Consider the following 18,145-nt stretch of genomic DNA (forward strand, 5'->3'; position numbering starts at 1 on the left):
TCTGCTCAACAGAGTCTGAAACAATAGCTCTGAAAAGTGTGAACCACCCTGTTCATCTCAATGGTGTGCTAACCAAGGCCTTCTCTTGCTCTGAGTCATCATCAGTTAATGGCTAGTCACTGCACCAGTTTTGTTGCTAAACCCAACTGTAGACAAGGAATCCCCTCCCCTGACTATGCTTCCTTTCCCTTCTCTCCCCTCTTCCAGAGCAGCAGATATGTAAGCCTGGTCTATACTAATAAATTAGGTTAGCATGACTACGTCACTCAGGGTGTGAAAAATCCACACCCCTGAGCAGCGTAGTTAAGCCGACCTAAAAGTCCCCGTATAGACCAGACTAGCTATGCTAAGATCACATTGTCAAGCTTTTCTTGGCAGCTATGAGAGCTAGAAACATAACTTAAAAATGAAAGTTCCTATTCAGACATGCTCACATGACTGGAAGCTGACGCTCTATGCACATGCTTGTTGTGCCTATGCCTTAATCCAGACCTGCCCCGGGCATATCTAAACCCCAGTAAAGAGGAGCCAAAGCAAGAACACAGATGGTCATATTTTAAACATCTGCACAAGATTTCATGAGTACAGTCTCACATGGGGAGAATGTGGCTTGTGGGCTAAGTTTGGGAGATTATTGCTGTGTGTCCACCCTCTCCACAATCTGAGCCCTACCTAAAATGTATTTATTTATCATTTGAATGGAAAGGAAAGTCTTCCACATAGTTCAGAGGGTTGGTGGTTGAAGATGGCTAGCATGAAGAAGATCACATGGAATTGTTGTGTGCCATAACCGCCCAAGTTACGGAAGTGATAGGGTAAAAGAAAGCAAACATAACAAAACAAAAATCACGCAGGACAGGGATGAGGGTAGGGAGGGGATTGTGGAGGGATTGGTCCATTCCATTAGTGCAGAATTGTTGTCTACACAAAACCCAGAAGTGTTTTTTCTATGCTATCATATATGTAGATTTTATTGGATAGTGCATTTGCCTTCTTTTCTCAACTACTGTGGTATTGCTGTGTGTTTAAGTTGTTGTGTTGTGACCCAGCGGTGGGTGATGTGAGCTCTGTGTATAGAGTATAAGGACTATAGGCTTTGGCCCTTAATGTGACTGAAGTATTCATGTTCCACTGTTTGTTTTTTATTTTAATACATGTTTGGTAGGACCACTGGCATTTTAACTAACTAATTTCCTTCATGTCAATGATAAAACTCCCCTGATGGAAACAGAACTGAACTAACAATTCTAAACAGTTAAAATTTATTTATTTTGTTTAAAAAGAGAAGCAGAAAAAACAAGTAATAATATCATAAAAGCATTAAAATCTGGGTTTGTTTTTGTTCTAAACTGGAATAAATCCACAGCCAGGAAGCCCATCATCATAATTAGAGCTCTACTAATGTTTAAGGTAGACCTGGATTTGCAGAAACAAACAATGCCTGTTCTGTTGGAGAAGGAAACCTGCTTTGCTCACCTGGAAGCAAGGAGAAACTACAAGGCCTTCTTTCCTCTGCCCCTCCTCCCTGCCCCCATAAAATGTTATATAAGAGGGGGAAATTGTACCCTTGAACGTTTGAAAACCCTATTTTCCAGTTGCCAGCACCGGCTTTATATATGAGAGTTTGAAGGCCTCCGTCAGAGACACTTTGGCTACTACTCAGGGGACAAGAGCTAATTGTGTGTATTTTGGTGATTTGATTACAATAGAGGTGTGGGACACCTTTCTGAGTCAGACTTTAAGAAAAAAAAAAAAAAAAAAAAAGGCAGCCCAACACAACACAAACCTACAGCTCAGTTTTCTTTTTAAATTGGGAACAAAATAGGACATGATAAAAGCACTTTGTCCCCATTGGATGCAGCAGAGGCAGGGGGAGGGTTGCTAACTGCTGGGGTAAAGGGGACTATAAAAGGATCCACTTTTACTCAAACGAGGAGCCTGCAGCTAAGTTAAAACGGGTGGGGCCTTATCCAGTCTCCTGGAGTGAAGATTTAAAAACAAAGCTGACAAATTTTGCAAATTACCAAACTCCTAGCTCAAAGATGGAACCTGCCAAAGTGAAAAACAGCGTTACAGGTAATTATTATGATATTCAGAAATTTCCCCAAAGTTTGATTAAAATTAAATGGTGGTCCAAGTATGGATGCTATTGGTTTGCAGCTGTGTGGATCCTGTCTAATATTAACTTCAAACGCTTTATTTCTATAACGAAGTAAGTTCTTTTAAAACTTACGAGTGAAACTTACAAGAGGTCCCATCCAGATCTCCTTCTTAAGCCCTTCCGACAAACCTTACTTGAAATTAGTTTTGGCTGTGTCAAGATTGTAAAATCAGTTGCTTTTTGCTATCTCCAGAGGTGGATCAAATCGAGACCCGTGTGGCGTATTGGGGCCAATACCATTGGTTTTTCCTCTTCTTGTTTTACCAGAGGAAAAAGTTCAATGGTTCTTTACAGCCGCTTTTGTGCTTCGTGAAAGGTTTTAATACTTTATTTCTCAAATATCTTGTCTTACCTATTTTTTAAATGCAGAACAAGTCACGCAATGCCCCATTATTTCCAATACGCCGAAAGAAGGAGGCAGGAGGAAACGGACCACGTTTAGCAAAGCCCAGCTGGACCTCTTGGTTAAAACGTTTGAAAGGGATCCCTACCCTGGCATCACCGTGCGGGAGAGGCTATCCAGTCTGACGGAGATACCCGAGTCTAGGATTCAGGTAAGAGCTTAAGGGGAACCATGTGCTTTGGTCTTTTTTGTTTTACAACGTCTGTTCAACACCCTGTTTGCCTGGTTAAGGAGGCTTTTCGGATTACTGCTATCCTGCCACTCTGTAAACAAACCACCCTAGAGCTAATTCTTGGGTGTCCCTTGACTGCTTCTGCCCCAAGGACGGGCCCTGGCACTATTCCGGGGAGGTTCACAACAAGCAAGGCCCCGATAAGCGGCGGAGCTCGGAGCAAAAATCCTGCCCTCGAACGACTAAGGCTATCCCGTCGGTCTATAGTAGGGTTCTCCTGCCACAGGGCGTACGGATCCCGGAGTGCCGGCTTGTTGTGAACGGCACTGCAACAGTGACCTGACATGGCTCTTTCTTGTAACGACGGGACCCGAATCCCGCTGTACCGGCTTCAACGAAACTGGTATTGGAGGCGGGGTGGGTTGGGGTAGGGGGTTTTAAAGACTGGGACGTGTTTTCCCATGGGGAATACCTGGAATATACGTTTCCCCCTTTTGCTGGCTTAGCGTTTAGAGAGAGGCGCCCCGCGAAATGGTGCTTTGCCCTCTCCTTGCTTCCCCTTTCTTTGGTGACTGGTCAGGGACTAGAGCTCTTCAGCAGGCCGGTAGCAACCACAAACGCCCTCCGTTGCGCCGTGTAAAGGGATATTGGGGGATCTGGATCGAGAAGTGTCTCCAGCAGGAGCAACGCGCTGCTGCCCTCCCACATGAGCTGGGAGGCTTGAGCGGTCTGGAGAGTCTCCCTTCTCCTGTCCCGTTTCGTTTTGGCTCCTCTGCTGAGTTAAAGGCTTTGTTGCACTCTCGGGGCCAGATCCTGCAACTAGATGTTGGCGGAATTCGGAGATCTGTTCCCTTCCCCGCGATTGTAACCGCTGTGGGCCCCCAATCTGGCTTGATCTCCCGGGGAGTTGAAACCTGAAAGAGGGCACGGGGCTCCAACGTGGCCTTGCCTGAAATTGTTACAATCTGCGGAGAAAAAATAACTGATGTCCAGATTACAGTATTTATTTGCGGGATGGGAAATGCCTGCCACCACTCACTGGAAATGTTTGTTTGTTTTGTTTATGTTTAAAAAAAACTACTGTAGGGCCTTCAAAACCCGCTGTTGTACACAACCCCAAGCAGCCTTTTGCTTGCAAACCTTATTCCCATAGCTGTGGGGCCATCAGAGGTGCAGTAAAATTAATAATATAGCTTAAATTAATAATAAAGCTTTGATTTAGAGTCCTGTGTGCAGTCACTATTCAAACTGAGCCCTCACTCAGGCAAATAATTCCACAGACGTCCATTAGACCGGTGGTTCTCAACCAGGGGTACACAAAGATCTTCCGGGGGGTTCATCAACTCAGCTAGGTATTTGCCTAGTTTCACAACAGGCTATGTAAAAAAGCACCAGCGAAGTCAGTACAAACTAACACTTCATACAGACAATGACTTGTTTATACTTCTCTATAAACTATATTTTGACATGTAAGTACAATATTCCAATTTATTTTATAATTGTATAGTAAAAAGAGAAAGTAAGCAATTTTACAGTTCTAGTGTGCTGTGACTTTTTTTGTAAGCAAGTAGTTTTTAACTGAGGTGAAACTTGAGGGACACAAGACAAATCAGACTCCTGAAAGGAGTACAGTAGTCTGGAAAGGTTGAGGACTACTGGGGAGAGCAAGCCCTGGCCAACATAAGGGGGAGCACAATCTAGCCCTTACTGGGGAGCTATAACTTGAATCTGTATTGTAAATAAATTAAAACAAAAACCCTCCAAGCTTAGCTCCTCACAAGGACAGGGGAAATTGATCTCTGCTACTCCCATTGAGGGCAGAAGGGTTCAATTGAATCATGGGTGGGGCCCATTATTTGCCAAGTAACAGGGCCAAACCCCTATTTTCCAACTGGGTGGAAAAGGGAAACTAAGGAACTGGAAAATGGGGGGGCGAGGGCCAAACTGGGGCCATATTCTGCACTCTTGCATGCTGAACTGCACTGAAGCAGTACATTGACTCCAGACTTACACTGGTGTAACTGAGGAGAATTTGACCTTGTAGATTTGTGTGGTAGGGGGCTTACATCAATAAATTCACCTGCAAAGGCCCCTCTCACAGGAATGATCATGGCTTCTTACTTTCTGTTAATTTCCTTCCAGGTTTGGTTTCAAAACAGAAGAGCCAGGCAGCTGAACCAAAAGAAGAGTGAAGCCCCCACCTTTCCCAAACCTGATTATGGCAACAAGAAGCTGACACACTTCACTGTCAATCTTCCAGACAGGCCAAGAATGACACAGACTCTTGCATCTGGTCAGAGTCTACTCAATCTACAGCCATGTCTGCCAGGAGGGAATCAAAATGTTCCTAGTCAGCCCATGCAGTATTCAGAGCAACAACTTCCTAGGTTAGATGGTCATTTCAAGAGCTTGGACAGCACTTTTAGAACAGGAACCCAAATCCAGACCCCATCAACTCATTTAAACTCATCTTATGTGTCAAGAGAAAACCAGTTCAGTTTAGGAGCCACGGGGAGTCCTTCCCAGATTCAACACCCTGTGCAGCCACTACAGCAACATCCATACTATCAGATATCTTTACCTGAAAACTACTACTCAGATACAAATCTCTTCCAGGCTGCTGCCCCCCTAGTTTTAGGGGGGCAGCAGTGCAGTCAAGGTCCTCAATATACAGCAGCCAAAGAGAATGTATACAGGATGCCTGTCACTATCAACTACTTAAACTCTAGCCAAGGAGTGATCAATGAGGAGTGTTCATCTGTCAAGGCAAGCACTTCTCATCTTGGTAAGAGTCCAGTTTTAGGTCATGATGGAGGAGACCCACAAGGAAAAATGGAGCCTGTGCAGGCTGAGTGGAACATTGATTCACCTGTTTCTTCTAGCATTACTCTTCCCCCTTCAACATTTGCAAACTGTCAGGTAACATCTCAGAGGATGTTGACTCCTCTGGTTCCTTTGTTTGGGCAACAACTGAAAGATATGATAGATGAATTTGATCCTTGTTGGTCATACATGAGAAATGAAGTCTTAGGTACTGGTCTAGATTTGTTATTTGAAAGTGAACAAAACGTAGAGCCAAGTGGTGGTAGAAGTTACCTCTTCACCACTGGTGAACAGCGTTCAAGCTGCCACTTAGGTCATACCTGAAAATGAGCTTGGTGGGTATGTTCATGCCTTATAAATTTGCATGATTGTCAGGGTGAAAGAGGGAAGAGGCTGAGGAGTGTTGCTGGCCAGTGTGTTTTGGGTTTGTTATGAGAGCTGTGGGTGAGTCAGTAAGGGGTGGGGGGGAAGGCAGGCGTGTAGAAGTTGGAAGGTGGCTGCTAGAAATGAGTGGGAAAACTTCATCACCGAGTGTTTTCTTGCTTGCAGTGATCTTGTATTAGTTTATAATTAGCTACCAGATAACTTTACTGGTCAGGGACAGTTCACTGAGTATTTATTTATTTAGTCTCTGGTAGTCAAACTGTTGGTTAGCTTTGACTGGAGGTATGGGAAAGATTTTAGGGGATTATGTCTGTTTCCTCATGAGAAGAATGTGCTACATATCTGGTGTGACTACCCCTGTTTAAAATTCACTTTCTATACAGTATACTCCATTTCTTTCACTGACAGCTAACACAAGAGGTACAAACACACAAAAAAGCAAATAGCGTGTATTTTTGTTTTTAAATGAAAACTTCAGTGGAAATTTCAGGGAGGTGGGGTGGTATTTTTCCTACTTGATATGTGCCTTTAGTTAAAGTCGCTAGTATCCCCTCTTTCAGAAGTATTTAATATACTTTTTTTAAGTGAACAAAATGCGTAGTCCTTAAAAGGCAATGTTTTTGTGCAAATTGGTGGTATTCGAATTGAGTGAATTCTGCTATAAGAAAGGGTTTTTCAAAACCTTATATTCTTTACCATTTCTTTCTCATAGTCCTATTCCTCTAAGAAAAAAAAATTAAGAATATCCTGATTAATATCCTGATTAAGTGGGCTGTAACAGGACTTGAAGGAAAGCATCCTTTTGAGCTGCACTCTGAATACTATATTGTAGAGCTTGATCCTGAAGAAGAGACTGAGACCCAGCTCCTCAAAGGTTTTAGGTGCTTAATTCCCATTGATCTTGGACATCAATGAGTGTTAAGTACCAAAAGACCTTTAAGAAACTGTGCCTAGAGCTCAAAATGCCTAGAGGCTACTGAATGGGCATCCCCATTTTTGCATGAGGTTTGACTGAAGTCAGTGAACTCGGTGGGGTTCTGACCAAGCTCCAGCAGTTGCGAGAGTTTGGCCAGGATGTCTTTATTATGTCTCTTTCATCAATGTTTGTATAATGCTCAAAAAATGGCTGTAGATTCTTTTTAAATGTGGGCTTAAAACTTTAAGATGTTAATTTTTTTAAATCAATTTCATTGCTCATTTTATAAAATAAGACAAATATAAGCTAAGTTTCTTTTTTTTTTACATTGATGTAGCTACAGAGAGGTAGTCCAGTGGCTTGCATATGGATTGAGAATTAACAAATCCAGAGTTGTAGTCCTGGCTTTTACGATGATTCCATCTGTGGCCTTGGACAAATCACTTAGCCTCTCTGCCTTCATCATCCCTATATTTAAAATAGAAATAATACTTAACTACCTCATCGTGGTGTTACAAAGAACAATAGGCTAATATCTGTAAAGCGTTTTGCACACAAGGCACCATGTCAGTGCTAAGTATTGTATTTATTATCAAATGATTTGTACTGATTTTTATGATTGAATTGTCTCAGTAAACTTTTGTTTCTAAAATGTATTCAGTAATGCGTATTTATTGTTTCTACTTTAATCTCTTGATTTTCTGGGGGAAAAACCTCTCTCAAGCATCTTCTAAAAAATTTGCTGGATTGGGACATGAGTTCTGATGTGACAGTGTTAAAACCACTTTCAGTCCTACTGGTTGCAATAGACTACTCACACTTAAAGTACATGATGAAAGGTTAATTGGGGTCTAAAGGCTAAACTTTTATTCCCCTACTTATTTAAGTAGCCTGGTGTGGCACAAGATGGTTTCTGTCAGGCTCCAAGTGGCCGGGGGGTGAGACTCTCAAATCTGGCTGCTGAACAGATTGAGAGCCACTCTGTAGCTCTTATAGTAGTCCTGAGACTGCATTGCCCTTTCTGCTCTGAAGGACAGTGTTAATGAATTCATGTAGCACTACAGGTGAGCTCTTGAAATCACAGCTCCTTTGAAGTCAATGGGTTTTTTGCCATTGACTTCAACAGGGCCAGGATATCACACCTGTGCTTTCTGTATGGCTTCCCCAAACTGGCCTGTACTGTAGAGCTTCAGTGGTTCAGCCCCTGCTTATTCTAGAGCAGTGGGCAGTCGTTGCTAATAAAAACCACTCGGGAGATCTTTGCCATGACTTTCAGAAGCGCTGAGCACCCAGAACTCCAGTTGACGTTGGAGCAGGTGTGGGGTCTTTTGGCCTTTCTGAAGATTGGGCCAGTCTTCATTTTAAAAGTGGCTCAGAGGAGGAATGTGTTGTCTTAAAGACACTTCTATGCAGCAGTGTGAATGACAAGATTTAAATCTCAGATGCAGAAATTTTCAGTTTTCAATTAAACAAATGTCAAGTGGAAACTGTACTTTTAAGAACAGAAGTATCTTTTTTTCTGTTTAAAAAAATTATGTTCCAATGGAACATAATTATAAGTGTAAATTTAGAGAGACAAGATAGATGGGGTAATATATTTTATTAGACCAGCTTATGTGTTGTGACTCTCCCAACAGTGCTACAATACTGCAGATAAGAGTAATTGTCAGGAGCCGTGCCCCTTCCATTTGTATTTGTTACGGATGTTAAGTGGGGCAAGTATTACTGAATCTGATCCTATGTCCCCAATAATTTTGTAACACCTTCTAGATGGCTACTAACTTTGGCCCTTGGGACCTGCTCCATGCGGGTTGGAGAGACTGGGGCTGCATCCCCTTACAGCCACCTTAGTTAATAGAATCAGGAGTGGAAGGGACCTCAAGAGGTCATCTAGTCCAGTCCCCTTCACTCATAGCAGGACTAAGTATTATCTAGACCATCCCTGACAGGTGTTTAGAGATTTTTTAAGAGCAGGTTATCCAATGATGGAGATTCCAAAACCTCCCTAGGCAATTTTATTCCAGTGCTTAACCACCCTGACAGGAAGTTTTTTCCTAATGTCCAATCTAAACCTTCCTTGCTGCTTGTCTTCTCAGAGGTTAAGAAGAACATTTCTCGCCCCTCCCCTGTAACAGTTTTCAAGTACATAAAAGGTTATCATGTCCCCTCTCAGTCTTCTCTTTTCCAGACTAAACAAACCCAATTTTTTTTCCATCTTCCTTCATAGGTCACATTTTCTAGACATTTCAAATAATTTTCAAAAACAAAAATGATTAAAGAAAACAAAACAGCATCCACCAGTCTACACTTTGAATTTTTTTAATTTGAGAGAAGTAGCACATTACTGCAGGTGGTGTTTTTCAAAACACATCAGATTAATTACAGCTGCTGGCAAGGGTTCCTGTGGCTGAGTTCCCGTTAATTTGAGAGTTTTTGGCTTAGTAAGGACTTCAGGAGTGGAACCTTACAGTCTGACCACTCTTCTCTGCTGTGGCCAAGGAGGGGCTACTGTGGAAAAGGGGGGCAAGACTGGGGAATCATGCAGAAGATCTGCACTCTGCATGCACTACGTGTGAAGGCTTGCTGTATCCCAGCAAGCAGGGATTTTAGGGGAATGGATAGCAAGTAGCAAAACCTTAATTTTCTAGGGTAAACTAGGCCTAAATCAGCTTAACTACATTGCTCTAGGGTGTGAAAACTCCACATGCCTGAGTAGCTATAGTCAAGCCGGCCTAACCCCTGGTGTAGACAGTGGTAAACTGACAGGGGAATTCTTCCCTTGACTTAACTACCGCCTCTCAGGGAGATGAATTACCTGTGCCCACAGGAGATGCCCTTCCCATTATTGTAGGTTGTCTAGAGTGAAGTATGGCAGTGATGAAGCTGTGTTGCTGTAGCATTTTTAGTGTAGACCTACACTAGCTAAGGGTATATTCAATTAGACAAATCCAAAAACCACTGTCTGCAGAGAAAAGAATTGCACCAATGGTGTGGGCTACTACAGCCTCAGGCCTTCAAAGTTGCAGTTGTGCCTGCAAAAGGTTCTGTAGCTTAGGGGGGCCTGAATCTTTCCCTCCATGAGTAGTACCAGCATGTCGCTCTGTCATACACTGGCTCTACACAAGTTCCAGAAGTCTTTCCATTGACAGGCTTTTCATCAGCCTTCAAAAACTAATGGCATCTCTACTTCTGAGAGACTTTAGCTGAATGTTACACCACCGAGTGTCAAGAGAATCAATTTCAAGAGACGTTCTTTTGAGAATCTCATCCTAATAATTTTTTTTTTTCCCAAGAGGGAGAGGCTGATGAAATCATCCCCTCTCCTTGCATGGACTGAGGGTATGAAAAGCGCAAAAAGTACCAGCTAAAGATGGCCACTGACTGAGTAGGAGGTTGGTGGATAGCCTAAGCAGCATTGTGTACCTCTCAATGTGCACCAGCCCTGCTCTATAAGGAGAAGGTGTAGTTGCGGGGGTGGGGGAAGGGAAGTACTGCATATGGTATTTTCTCCTGTGCTACAAAAGAGCACATAGGCTAACAGTGAGTCTGTGTAACAGTACACAGGGCCCCCTGTCTCCTGTGGGAGCTGGTTATTTACCTTGTGACCTTCCAGCTGCCTCTACCCCTCAGACAGGTGCAGAGCCTGCAGAACTGCTCCACGGGCAATGTGAGGTAGCTACACTAAATTTTTTTTTTTCTCTTGGAGGAGCACAGGCTGTTCCCATTTAGTATCCCTTTGTGACTGCTGCAGGGCTTGTGCTCTGTGTATATGAGGAATTGCTTTCTTCTCATTGATCAGTCCTGTAGTTTAAATATGAAAGCAGAGTCTATTATGGTTACTTCTCACAAGCATGCAGTATCTCAAGGCCACATAGAATACATGTTTTTCTACACACAAAGAATTTAGTAGCAAATATCCATGGCACACTGCAGTGCTCTATCCAAATGAGCTGGTAATCAGGTGTGAATTATTTGTCCTCACCCTTTGTTGCAAATTGCATTTATCTTAAACTGTCAGTCTAGCATGAATTTCACAGTAAGGAAATCTGCCTGGACTTGTTAAATACAAACACTCTCCTTTATAATGTCACTTTAAAGACTTTCCACAATCTCTTTTTAGAAGACTTTATTGAATTACATTTACTGCTTGCAGAAGTTGCAGAACTCAGAGCTTTGGAGACCAAAGTCTTCTGGTTATTATTCACAGAGCAGGAATAGCATAGGCAATGACATTACAAGCTTCCCCCAGGTTTGTATACCCCAAGTGCCAGAGCTCTGCTCTTCAGGGAGTAGTTCAAGATAAGAATGGATAGATTCTGAGACTGCCAAGAAAGAGGCCAGTTAATGCCATTTGTGGTGGTGGTTTTGGTACAGTGAATGTCTTGTCAGCTGGAAGCTTGATTGAGACTGACTCACTTCACATAGAGAGATGGGTAATATCTTTTATTGGACCAACTTCTATTAATGAGAGAGACAAACTTTTGAGCCACACAGAGCTCTTCTTCAGTTCACATAGGTCTTTTCACATAGGTCATGGAAAAAGAATTAGATGGTAACAAAAGCTTTATTCACTTACTAACTTGGCATGGATTCAAACTGGTAAATTAAAGGTAAAGATTCTGTAACCCGCTGTCAAGTCTCTGAGCCATTCAGTCCTTCATTTTCTACCTTTAACATACATTCTTATCTTCTCAGAAATGTCACTGAGCACAATGAAACCAACTGGAAGCTTGAGGACCCTTATCCCATGCAATCTCTATCACAAGCCGCCCCGCTAATCTTTGGCAGCAGGACTAGAGAGAGAGGAACACAACCAACCCTTTGCTCACTTCTTCTGTTAGCAGCATCACAGCGAAAAGAAATTAATGGCCTAAACCCCTTTTTAGCAGCTCTGCTTCCTGTATTGTTTGGCATAAGGCTGTTCCTGCATTTTCTTGTTGCAAATTACTTCAAAGAACAGCTGTCTCCATTTAATAAATCAGGGCCCAACCCTGCACCCTTTACTCTTGCAAATTCCTTATTAAAATTTATAGAAAATTTGCCTAAGTATGGAGTGAAGGTTCAGATCTCTGCTAAACAACTATGTCTTACTACTCCGAAGATATTTGAAATCAGATTCCACATCTTGCTATCATGTATTTAAGATATGTTGGATTTTGCCCCTATATGACGCATAGTTATTTCAGTGTATGGTTTTAAAAAACTCCTGCTCGTTTTCATTAATAAAAAAGATTTTCTATACTCCTTGGAAATGTAAACAATATATAGTTATGTTCATAGCAAGGATTATTAAAAAAAATAGGGGGGAGGGAATCAGGCAGATCTTTTATATTTATTTGCAGAAACACAGACGATTCCTCAGGGGTTGACTCAAGTAAACACAAATGTCTGCACGGTCTAGATATAAATGGGCAGCTTCCAATTATTATTTCATTTATTTGTATTTCACTAGTATCTAGTGGCCCAAACTGAGATTAGGAACCCATTGTGCTGGGTGCTGTATCTGAAGAGTTTACAGGCAAGTCCTTGATTCCACAAACAAGCATGTACTTAATTTTATTCCCATTGATTTCAATAGGACTACTCAGAACTGTAAAAATTAAGCATGTGTGCAAATGTCTGCCAGAGTGGGGCCTAAATAGACAGGACAAACAAAAGGTGGGAAGGGAAGTACTGGACCTATCAGATAAATAGTATGTAGCTGGAGAGAAATGGGGCTTTACACTTTTCCTATTCTACTATAATAGAAAATGTGGCACTTCACTATGTAATTAAAATGGTGCTATAATCAGACTACAGAGAAACACCACTATCCTATGCCATACTTTTTCTATGAGTTTTCCCTGCTCGTCCTGTAGATTCAATACAGAAGAAAGCTGGGTTCAGTGGTGCTTCAAGTATCATTAACAACATTGTCAACTAAACTAATTGCACAACCTTCACACTGACACCAAAATGACAGCTTTATCACCAAATCTGAAGCTGAGTTTGCAGGACTTTTAGCTAGAAAAAAACCTTTTGACTTTTGGCAAGGAACTCTGATACAGATTTACTGAGAGAATAAATATGGAAAATCATACCATTTTTACAGAATCACTTTTCTGCCTGGTGTGTATTATTTTTAAAGGCTACTGTGAAAGTAATAAACATTCCCTCAGGGAATCTTCAGCCCATGTTTAAATGAAAATACTTTTTGTTTACAGGTCCCTTAATTTAAGTCTCATTCCTGAAGGCTTTAAACACCTGCTTACCCTTCCCTCTCCCCCAGCCCCGTCAATAGCCCTGATTATCGCAGTGGGACCATTCACATTGCATAAAGTTAAGCAGGTGCATAATTATGTGCCTTAACTGTTGAATCTCAGAGCACAACATGAACAAGATGGGCCACGTGCCCTTTTTACGAGTCCACTTACAAGTCACGATTCGTCTGAAAATTTCCAGCGACCGTGTTGTTACAATGTTAGCCCTGTTACAACAGGCAGGGGTGCTAAAAAGGAAGGAAACTAGAAAACCCCACCACCAAGTCTGTGTTTCGCCGGTGTGTTAACTTTGGGCGCGCTCAGCTCCCCAGCCGAGGCGGTTTCACCTCTGGTGTGTGGGAGCCTCGCACACAGCGGCGAGGGAGCCGAGGAGGCAGACTGTCGGCAGGACGAGGCAGACCCGCCGTCGCTGTCGGGAGGGGGGGATCAGGGCCCGCAGCCCAAACGTCCTCGCTGTGGCTGCGGGCGGCGCTGACGGACCCCCCGGCGGGGACGGGCCGGCGCCGGGTCCTGGCGTGACCAGCCGGCGGCCGGAGGCGGAGCCAGGGAGCCGATGGGGAAACACCCAGCACCGGGGCGCTGCCGTCCAGGGGCGCTGTCCCGAGGCAAGGGTCCTGGGTCCCAAGCGGGTTTGGGGGGGAGGCTGCTGGGCGCCCGCCCGCGCGCCCGCCTCCCGGGTTATCCAATAGGTGCTCCCAGCGCAGACAATGGCAACCCCCCCGCGGCCAGTAAGGAGGGGAGCGGGTCAGCTCCTCGCCTAGCTCTGCCAGGGGGCGCCACGCTCCGCGCCCGGCCTGGTGTCCCAGCAATACCCGCCCCCCGCCCGGCCAGCCGCTGTTTCCGGGCGGGAGCAGTTGGGTGGGACGCACTTCCGGCCGCGGCGCCCATGCGGCGTTGCTGGAGGCGGCGGAGCGGCGGGATCTCCGCGCGGGGGGGAGGCCGGGCTGTGAGTCTCCCTTCTCCGGCGGGTGGGTCGCTGGGGTGTCCGAGGCCGGATCCTGCTCCCAGGGCAATCCGTGGCTCACCTCTCCCGGCCGGCTGTGGGGGCGGGGAGGCTGAGGACATGGGCCTCCCCGTGGGCGGGGATTTTGGGCTGCCCCCAACCCCACATCCCCCCCCCCCCAGCTCATTTTTTCCTATGCGTGGAGAAGCCTGCCTCAGACTGTGCGGGGGAGCGGCGGAGTGAGCTCTTGGTCGCGTGGCGATACCCCCAGGGCGCTGGGAGCGGGGCCGCTGTCGTGAGCCTCAGGCGCCAGCTCCTCCGCCGACCGCCCTGGCCACTCCGACCCCATCCTTCGCCAAGCTCCCCGGCCCGGGGCGGAGCCACTGGGGCTCTCTGACAGCCGCCGCGCCGGTTTCTGCGGGGGTCTCCCAGGCAGCCCCGCTCCTGCGGCGAGCTCCGTGAAACTTTGTGCCCACGTGGGGCTCTGTTGGGACTCCCCCCTGGCAGAGAGGCACAGGGCTTGTGTCCGAGGCCACCCCAGTAGACTCGGGCCCCTGCAGATCCCGTTGTGGAATTGGGGCCTAAATGTTAAACATGCATTTTATCAGTGACTATCACAATACTAAGTGTAAGATTTGCAGCTGTATTTTGCAACATTTGGGCAAGTAGAAATAAAGTTAAACATTTGTTATATATCTGGAATGAGAGAGTGCGCCTACTGCTGTTTAATTAACTAGTGTTAATGGAGCCCAGTGGTTGCAAACTTTTTATGTTATCCAGGGAGTTGAAGCTGCTTAAAGAAATCTTAATTCCTGATACACTTCACAATTCATGCTGATTATAGGGCATTGATGATCTTGTGTTTAAAATAGCGGACTAGGAGTCTGGTTATCTAATAAAATCTGTCTGTGGATTTTTTTTTCTCCAGCGGCATGTATTTTCATGGTAGTTAAGCACTGGTCTTAATGGACAGGTTTCAGAGTAACAGCCGTGTTAGTCTGTATTCGCAAAAAGAAAAGGAGTACTTGTGGCACCTTAGCGACTAACCAATTTATTTGAGCATGAGCTTTCGTGAGCTACAGCTCACTTCAGTTCTTCTAGCTTTGTGTATGTGTGTGTTTTGATCATTTGCTTTCTGTTCCTCAGTTGTCTTAGGATGCTTTTTATCAGGGGATGTCTTATTGACAATGTAGGGCTTGCATTTAGACCTGAACACTGTTAGGGTTAGTGTCAGTTTACTGATAAGAGTTCCATAGCTGAAGTATTCCTGCTGAAAGTACTTTGTCCCTTGAACTACGTCTGGAAGATCTGAAACATTTATCCCATGTCACGTAGTCCAAGAACTAAGCCTACTTCCTCGACTAAACTTTGCCTGCCAGTGCCCCATGCCATGAATCTCACCACTTCCTGCCTGGTCTCCCACTTATTGAATTCTGCCCTCAATTAGTGTAGGACCCTACCTCCCTTCCTCCCTCAAACCTACTTAATGAATCTTGAGTCACTTCTAAATAAAACTCTTTCAGTCCATCCAACGATAAACGGATGCTGGGCAACCCCACTGACCCTCAAAGCAATTTATACCATCCTCACCCATAGATCTCAGTGGAGATGATGAGCCTTTCATGAACAAGGCCCTCTTCCACAATCATCAAAGAAATATTCAAGTGGCAACTTCATTTGTCAGAACTCGCTTGAGTTTATTTTCTTTTACATAGGCATGACCCTCCTAGAGGAAAATTCAGCCTTTTATGTCTTAGGTGAAAAATAGGTATTTAAATAATCCTGCTTCTCTTTTGTGTGTATGTTGCATAATAAGTGTGTGTGTTTTTCCCCATATGCCAGCTATGCTCTGTATCATTGGCAAAAGCAATCCATTTGACACTGGTGACAGGTGATCCCTGAGAAAAGAGATGGAGGAAAAGGACAGGAAGAAGCACCGTAAGAAGCACAGTGGGCCAAAGGCTGACAAAAAAAGGAAACGTCATCTGAATGATCTAGGACTTGGAGATGATGAGGATGCTCGGAAGAGAAACCCAAAGGCCTTTGCGGTCCAGTCTGCTGTGCGGATGGCCAGAACCTTCCACAGGTGTGGAGTCTTTTAGAGCATGATGGGCTTGATTGTTTTGTTTTCCCCAGTAAACTCATTTTTAGGTGCTGAGAGAACTGTGTTTTGTGAATTAGTCTCTGACATGCTTATACAACTAACACGGTTTACTATGTCCACACAGCAATATATTTATTCTCTGTTATAAATGGGGCAGTAGTGTGGGCCTAACTGAGTCTATCATGCAGTACTAGTGTGTTTGTCTGCGTTATGGGAAAATCTGGTTAGCTCCTTAGTTGATGGAGTTGTGCATCTCTTCGTGAGTAGCTGAGTCCTTAATGATTACACCTAAGTGAATGAGTCTTTGAAACACTTAGCACCTTAAAACAAGTGTTCTTGCTTTTTTGTAACTTCTCATTAAACGTTTTCATGAATTTCTTCATAAATAGGACTCAGGATTTGAAGACGAAAAAACATCACATTCCGGTAGTTGACCGAACTCCCTTAGAGCCTCCTCCTGTGGTGGTGGTTGTCGTTGGCCCTCCAAAAGTTGGGAAGAGCACTTTAATAAAATGTCTAATTAGGAACTTTACGAGGCAAAAATTGATTGAAATACGAGGTCCTGTAACGATCGTATCAGGTGAGAACAAAATATATATGTTTGAAACACAATATGTAGGATATGGATAAATAGTGATAAACAGAAGGGTGACTTGATCTTAGCACATGTGCATGTTTTCTCTCACACAATACATTTTGTTGTGACCTCACATATTTAAAGTATTGCAGGCAGCGTACATTGATACAGTAATCTAAGGAAACTGTCAATTTGAAAATATCTTTTAAAAAAATGAGTTAAAAGTCATTTAAGGCACTACTCGTCTTACCCATTTTTGTAGTTTTATAATCACACTTTCCAATTTCTTTTTAAAAATTTGTCTCTCCCTGTTGTTGTTTGGAAAAACACAAGCAAAGGTGAGATTGACAAACTATTCACAAAGTGATATCAAATGCACCAAGTAAGCAAATATTTTCCTCCAGTTTTTCAATTACAGTAATTTTAAATGTTGTTTGTAACAGTAGTGTGTAAATATTTCCTAGCAGATGCGTGGCTTTCTTGTGCCTTAAGAAAATAAGATACTTTCCTTATCATAAATTTTTAACATTTCGTCTATACATTACACATACAAAAACTGTTACAAGAATATTAGTAAAGTTGCAAAATCAAGCACCCAAAAGTTAGGAAATGCCATAATTAAAGTTATCCAACCTTTGTGCATATTAATTATGGTACAGTCTTTAATTATATGATCATATACACTGGACCCTCGCTAGAACACGTGTCTATATAGCGTGAATTCGCATATAACACGGTCGCGGCCATGAATCCCAAATTTAATTACTTTAATTGGAATTCATTTTAATGCGGTCCATGCTGTAATACGGTGCCACGCATTGATCCCAAGTCACACGTTCTAGCGAGGGTCAGGTGTACTAATTTTTCCACAGCACCCCATTTCATTCAGCACACAGCCTGGATGGTGCTCAATTAATAGTTAGCTAATCAGTATTTTGTTTTCTTCTCATTTAATGTGTGGTACCAGGCCTTATTTACTACGTGCTATTCAAACCCTGCTCTGAAGACAGAATCCTTAATTTCTTCATGGATTTTTCTGTGGCGTTCATCACTATAGTATCTGAACCGTCACAAATATTAATGTTATTTTCACAACACTGTTGTGAGGTGAGGGGAACCAGGTGGCATTGTCTACGGCGCAGATTAAGGTCAAAAGTGTCTGTTGGTTTTTGGGTGCCCAATTTGAAATTTGGGTGATCTAATTTTTTGAAGTACTTTGTGCTTTGAACATATAAAATCCTAAACCCGTTGTCTTCAGTTGTAGCTGAGTACTCCGCACTTTTGCAAGTGTGGAACCTTGGTCTCCAGTCAGGCCACCTAAAGCGAGGAACACACAATTAATGACTACTTGTGAATAGTTTGGTTTAAGTGGCTTGATTAGCATTGCATAGGAACTCTGTGG

General features: G+C 43.6%; 2 protein-coding genes across 6 annotated transcripts in view; both read left to right on the plus strand.

Annotated features, from left to right (window-relative positions):
* The first annotated feature begins 2,042 nt into the window (after window positions 1–2,042).
* LOC140915185 (uncharacterized) lies at window positions 2,043–5,998 on the plus strand. The gene is made up of 3 exons (XM_073354762.1): window positions 2,043–2,076; window positions 2,531–2,715; window positions 4,879–5,998. Exons 1-3 carry the CDS (start codon window positions 2,043–2,045, stop codon window positions 5,881–5,883), a joined length of 1,224 nt encoding a protein of 407 aa, XP_073210863.1. The 3' UTR covers window positions 5,884–5,998.
* Window positions 5,999–13,645: 7,647 nt separating this feature from the next.
* BMS1 (BMS1 ribosome biogenesis factor) overlaps window positions 13,646–18,145 on the plus strand; it is a 40,006-nt gene continuing 35,506 nt past the window's right edge. For 3 of the 5 annotated variants that reach the window (XM_073353243.1, XM_073353248.1, XM_073353247.1), the window contains exons 1-3: window positions 13,958–14,065; window positions 15,905–16,148; window positions 16,556–16,746. In XM_073353243.1, coding sequence (XP_073209344.1) covers window positions 15,973–16,148; window positions 16,556–16,746 — 367 coding nt within the window. In that variant the 5' untranslated portion in view covers window positions 13,958–14,065; window positions 15,905–15,972. Of the gene's footprint in view, window positions 13,725–13,957; window positions 14,088–15,904; window positions 16,149–16,555; window positions 16,747–18,145 lie in introns of those variants that run through there. The other 2 variants (XM_073353246.1, XM_073353244.1) reach the window with 2 other exon arrangements.

The sequence above is a fragment of the Lepidochelys kempii genome, chromosome 7, assembly GCF_965140265.1.
Source record: "Lepidochelys kempii isolate rLepKem1 chromosome 7, rLepKem1.hap2, whole genome shotgun sequence".
NCBI classification, from domain to species: domain Eukaryota; kingdom Metazoa; phylum Chordata; order Testudines; family Cheloniidae; genus Lepidochelys; species Lepidochelys kempii.

Bases quoted from the DNA above. Each gene is read 5' to 3' on its own strand.
- LOC140915185 (XM_073354762.1), top strand. From the start codon at position 2,043: ATGGAACCTGCCAAAGTGAAAAACAGCGTTACAG. The intron at 2,077-2,530 runs GTAATTATTATG...TTTTAAATGCAG, and splicing joins AGTGAAAAACAGCGTTACAG to AACAAGTCACGCAATGCCCC. The intron at 2,716-4,878 runs GTAAGAGCTTAA...ATTTCCTTCCAG, and splicing joins TACCCGAGTCTAGGATTCAG to GTTTGGTTTCAAAACAGAAG.